Consider the following 6,000-nt stretch of genomic DNA (forward strand, 5'->3'; position numbering starts at 1 on the left):
ACGGGTATCTCCTAGGGCTTTTGTTTTCCCGCCCTATCTCCGAGCCACGAGCACGCAGAAAACACGCTAATATGTGAAAGGAAACCGACAGCGTGATTCTACTGTATGCAGGGAATTCATGATGGTTTGAGCTAGCTGCTATCTCCAGTGCTGGTGCAGATCAGCACCATGGTCAGCACCACACAGACATGACTGTGTGGGAGGAGCAGCACGGCAGACCTGCGTCTACTATCCACTGGAAACGATTATAGGCTATATAACATATTATTTTACAGGCTGTTGATTTTATTTATTTATTTTAACAAAAGCTGGGCATAGCTGAGCAATACTGTCCACGTATTTCTATACAGAGGATGTATTATTACCACTGTTGAAGTGGAAATCTGACTTGCAAACTGGCAAACACCCTCTAATATCAACACAAATCTACAGTATTTTCAGGGGGGAAATGTTTTATTTTACCCTAAAACATAATCTGCACACGCTGTATTTGCTATGATGCAGATATACTATTACATTGTACGAGAAAATCATTTTTTTTCAAATGGATAGCTGAGTGTGTTAACCATTTTATGAACAGAGCCAAAGCTGTAGAACTAATACCGGCTTGGAAAACTGACATTCAATTGCCCATGTGTTTAAAACATTATAATTGGATGAATAGCCATTCAATTATTTATATTAAGAGAGATTAAACTCAATAAAAAATTAATGGAGACAATGCAAGCTCATTTCACTTCTACTGTGGGCTGAATACAGTGACACCAGTGATGGGTCTGGTCTTTGGTGACTCACAGTTGAATCACAGTTGACCCTCAGCAAAACCATAATGATGCCCACTCATCTCTGCAATTAAGTTAAATAAACACATCTGCTCCCTTTTCGCGATGCGATGCCGCCCTCTAGTGTAAATGCTGTGCCCTAACACCTTCTCCCCTGAGCTTCTTTATTACCCTTCTTTCTACCAAATTCAATTAAAGGGTTTGTTCTTCCTTTCTTTATGAGCTCTTCATTTCTTTACTGCCCAACAGCCTGTTGAAACAAGCATGCCAATGATAACATGCACGTTGTAATAGATAGATAGATAGATAGATAGATAGATAGATAGATAGAAGTAATTACACAACCAGCGTTTGTGAAAGCTGCATAGCATCATGGATACATAGCCTATTTATGATTTTATTAGTAAAAGTCAATAAGCACGCATCGTCACTACAGGAGTATAGGCCTCTCTGGGTCTAGATATTGGCCATAAGGTGGCTCATTTTTGGCTATAAGTTAAGCCAAGCTCTGTTATTCCAACTCCCTGATATAACCCTAATTTCCCTGCATAACTTTTCCACCAAATTCTACAAAAATCTCTATATAAGCGTTATATAACTATCTATATAACATATTTTTCTTCCCTCTTTTAAACGTTTTTGTCTGTAATCTAAATTATCATGATTTCCACAATATGTAAAGAAGGACATTCATATTGTCCTTGGTGGAGATGAATATATTAGAAAGTTGAATTAGTAGTAGGGTAAGAGTGATGCACATGTTAGCCACTAGATGTCTCTGTTTAGTAAGAATAGACGCCACCTCGGGCCTTCGCAGAGCAGTAACTTTCACATACACTTATTTCTCTGTATATACAACAGAATGCTAATATTAGCTTGGAAATACTACTAATACTGCGACAGTTAAAAACAATTAATTTTCCCTCTCTGTTCGCTGCACCGACTGAGATCCATCACATGGCCTACCTGCGAGCAGCAGCTGCACCGACTCAAAGTGTGGGATGTGGATAAATGCTAAAGAACCAATCAAAGAGATGTGAGCCGGCGCTGAGTTTCCCTATTGGACCACGCTCCTGTCTGTCACGGTGGACGAACCGAGTGAAGCAGCGGTGAGCACTGGCTGGCTGCAGTACAGAGATGTGAATATAAATGTTTACCATGCCACTAAATCGTGTAAGTAACTGTTTTATCTTTTGCGAAGTGCTGTTGTGCTTTTACCTGCTGCAGGTGCAATTGACTCTAACGTACTTTCAGCTTCTAATTAATGCATGACATCAAACTGAAGCTGATACGAGGCTAATGCGGAGTTTTATGCGTTCAGTTTGAATTTATAACACATTAAGCTAAACACTATTCGATTTGAGTTGTAGTGGACAGCAGTAAAGTAACCCGCAGGATAGTGTAATTGTGCTGCCATCTTAAATCTCACAATTGCGTGTTGCAAGGTGACAGTAACCCACGGGATTATGTTATGATGTAAACAGTTAAGAGATGTTGCGCAATGCTGAGGGAATCCATCGAAGCACATGTAAAATATGTGCTTGTTTTGCTTGTAAACATTGCAGATGGCAGCCATAGCATTCGCTTCTGCACGTGTCGTCACCTTGGTTGACACTCTCAGGTTTTATGCGGCAGCTTGTGAAATGTTGATGAAATGCGGCTTAGAAATGTCTATCAGTTATCAACTCATATATTAATACAAAAAAAAAGGTGCATTTAGTAGTAGTTTAGTGTATAATATAATTACTGTCTAGTTTAATTACAACCTTATTTAGTTTTTTTTATAAATAAATTGATTTAACAGTGAAATATGGTAGACCCACTGTTGTGCAAAACTGGATTCAAATAGTCTGTAGTGCCCTAGCTGTGAGAGAATGTCTATTCTACTCATACTATATGGAAACATTATATTTTATCTAAAGCTTGATTTCACACAAGAATATAAGTAGTTTGCCATCAGCAGTGCATAAAAGTCATTAGTGGGACTAACATGTTATTGGAGGTTTATCTTTATTTATAGCTGTGTGCTGCTTTCTCTCTGACAGTATCTGGACTGGCCAGGTGATGAATAGGCAGAGATCCTCCTCTGCAGTCCGAGCCCAATAACTCTGTATGGGGGCTGACCACTTACTCAGAGTGCTTGAATGATTAACATGGCACCCATAATGGACGGCACACACACTGTGTTGCTCCTATATTCACCCATCCGTGAGCTAAGCAACATCAGCCTGTATTTCCCCAAGAGGCGGGCCCCGAGCTTCAAGTACAAGAGCCGCGCCCCTCATTCAGAAAGGGCCGGCAATGATCATGACTGGGGAAAAGAGGATCTCGCAGTGTCCGAACAAAGAGGCCAGTATTCCGGCTCCTCAGGCGAACTCCTCAACTGCCAGCAGGCAACAAAGGAAGCAGTTGCAGAGCTCTGCTGGCTGGCGGCGGAGCACCACCAGTTGCTGGCGGATCTCTTATCGCTCTGTAGGGTTTGCGCCAACAAAGTCAGGATGGGTAACCAGGATGGAAAACTCCAGGATTACATGGAGGGTCAGGAAGTTCACCTTGGAGGTCAGGTTCTAAGCAGCAGCAACTATTCACTTACTGTGCCTCCAGAGCCTAAGAGAGCTACATCCAAGAGCAAAAAGCTGAAGAAGTTGGGAGGCAAGAAGCTTGACAGTGCTGAGGATTTCCTGCACGGTAAGATGAAGAGGAAAGTTACAAGTGGATCTTCATCTATTGAGGGTCCTGATCACAACAGTGTGTCCATGTCTTCATCCTCAGTAGTGGAGCAGATCCCAGGTATCCTGGATTCTGTCCACGCGTCTGACAGCCCTTTCACCGGTTCTTATGTCAGTGCAGTCAGTAATCCCATCCTGCCCATGGAGGAACCGTTCCAGAGCGCTCGCGAGGGTTGGGACTTCATGGACGACAACCAGACATTTGACCCTGACATTGATTTCTGTAACGACTTCTCAGAGTATGATGGTGAGCTGGGTTATGAGTCCTCATTTTGCAGCCTGATGGAGGGTCTGACCAGACGGGAAAGTGGCAGCAACCTTCGACCAATTAAGAAGATAGATTACTTGGCTGAGACATTATCCGAGAATGCATCAACAGTCAAGTCGGCTCAGCAGCTGTACAGGGAAATCAAACAGAGTAACACAGGGGTGAGGGTGGTGGCCAAAGTCCAAGATGTGGAAGGGAGAGTGCAACATGTCAGCCATACAAGCCCAGACGCGACAGGGCCAGCCGTGCTACATCCGGGGACTAGCAGCTGCCAGCAGGAGCATGGAAAGTGGAGAAGACCAAACAAAGACCACATGCTGGGAGTCAGTAAAGAGAAGACATGTAACAAGCTTTCTGAGGGGCTACGGTTGCCCCTATGCCATACCGCCGAACCTTATCCCAAATCCCACACAAAAAGCCCCACTTCACCTTCTCTTGCTGACGTCTTCAACGCATCTTTCCCTGCCTCCAACAGTCTCCAGAGCATGTCCCCAGTCCTGTCCCCTCTGTCCTCCAAGCATGCAAGCCCACAGCTCAACCACCGCATTGTACTGCTCTCAGATCAGGATGTGGACCACGAACAAGACAACTCCAGTAACGCCGGTGAGCCCAAAATCCTCACAGAGGTCATGGACAAGAATGGCAACAAGCGGACTGTCACTCATCTGGATCTGAACCTCAGCAGGCGGCCGAGCAACTCCAAGTGGAACTCCTCCAGCAACTCCACAACAACAGGTGAGATGTTTGAACACATGGATTCATGTTCAAACTCCCTGCCTTGATGTAAATGTTGACACCAGTGCTTTTATCATCTTAGTAGCATGAAATGGTTGTCAAAATATACCCTTGATCTGGCATTGCTGTTGCTGGAAGAAAAAGATTCCTTGAGAGAGAGATTAAAGTGTGTGTGTGTGTGTGTGTGTGTGTGTGTGTGTGTGTGTGTGTGTGTCAGACTTACTGTCTGAGGTTGTTGTTGAAATGCTCCAGTAATTACTCTGCAGCATTGTAACTGACAAACATTTTCCACAAAGGAAGTTTTACTTTGTCACTCCAGCTGTTATCTAATAAACTAGCTAGACCAGTAAATAAGCATAGTTTTCCAAAATGTCTCTGTAGACTGCTGTGTACTTGGCTGAGTGTGACCACAAATTAAAAACTACCCAGCAGAGTTGTGCAAGGGGCAAGCAGGGCCTGAGAATAGTTCCCCTGATGATCCATTTTAACTCTCTCAGCGCCACTGGGAACGCAGAGATTAGTGGGAGTGTCCCAGATCAAAGGCTCAAAGTTGACACAGGGTTCGACCTGACCAGGGTTCTCGTGAGCACAGTGTTAACTGAAGCATTGCCAATTTGGACTTTGAGGGATCTGCTGTCCCTCCCCTAAACCCACATCCTATCCACTTCACAGGAAAATGACAAAGGATCAGGGACCCAATGGGAACAGGGGCTAAGGAAGAAAGGATTAGGATTTCCCTATTTGCAGAACTCTTTTCATAATCTGCAGTATTGTATTTTATGCTTACAATGACTAAATGTTTTTTATCACCTGCAACATAATAATGTTGCAAGTATAGTTCAGAGTTTATCAGTATAACTTTTCATTAATGACCATTGGTCACTTTGGCTCGGCTTACAGTCACTAGTCTCACCACCCAGGCCACTCTGTGACCTTTAGTTCTTTGATCAGCAGGAGAGGTTCCTGTGTTAAAGAGTACACACCTTCACTAGAATCCCTCCAAACTGCACACTCCAATGATGTTGTTGCTGTTGGGCTGATGATTCGAAGGAAGTCTCATTATTATTGCATTAGCTACCACTGTAATGTGGTCAATCATCCCTTTCTGTCAGTGTAACACAATCTTTGCTTTAATCTGCAGCAGCAAACATATGGCCTCCCACTGATAATGCAATTCACCAAGAGACCATGTGTGATGGTTGGACTTTTCTAAATCACAGTGTAGACAGTTTTACCTGTAATTTAGGAACTCTGCTGACTTTTTGGAGGAAGCACCAGAGTAGAGGTCGACTGATATGGTTTTTTTCACGCCGATGCCGATACCGATCTTTTGAAATCCGGGTCGGCCGATGGCCGATTAATGCTGCCGATTTATTTTGGCCGATATTTGCTTGGTTTTTAACCTCTATTTGCACCGAACTGAAGCACAGAAATCCGCGTTGATATTCGGTGCGGTAGATAACGGTCGTTAAGGTTCCAGTGCCGT

General features: G+C 43.6%; 1 protein-coding gene across 3 annotated transcripts in view; it reads left to right on the top strand.

Moving 5' to 3' along the window:
* The first annotated feature begins 1,829 nt into the window (after positions 1 to 1,829).
* Positions 1,830 to 6,000, top strand: part of LOC123978599 (formin-1-like) — a 55,526-nt gene continuing 51,355 nt past the window's right edge. For 2 of the 3 annotated variants that reach the window (XM_046061919.1, XM_046061922.1), the window contains exons 1-2: positions 1,830 to 1,955; positions 2,828 to 4,514. In XM_046061919.1, the coding sequence (XP_045917875.1) occupies positions 2,927 to 4,514 (1,588 nt within the window). In that variant the 5' untranslated portion in view covers positions 1,830 to 1,955; positions 2,828 to 2,926. The remainder of the gene's footprint in view (positions 1,956 to 2,827; positions 4,515 to 6,000) is intronic. The other variant, XM_046061921.1, reaches the window with a different exon arrangement.

Source organism: Micropterus dolomieu, linkage group LG11 (assembly GCF_021292245.1).
Source record: "Micropterus dolomieu isolate WLL.071019.BEF.003 ecotype Adirondacks linkage group LG11, ASM2129224v1, whole genome shotgun sequence".
Classification (NCBI taxonomy): domain Eukaryota; kingdom Metazoa; phylum Chordata; class Actinopteri; order Centrarchiformes; family Centrarchidae; genus Micropterus; species Micropterus dolomieu.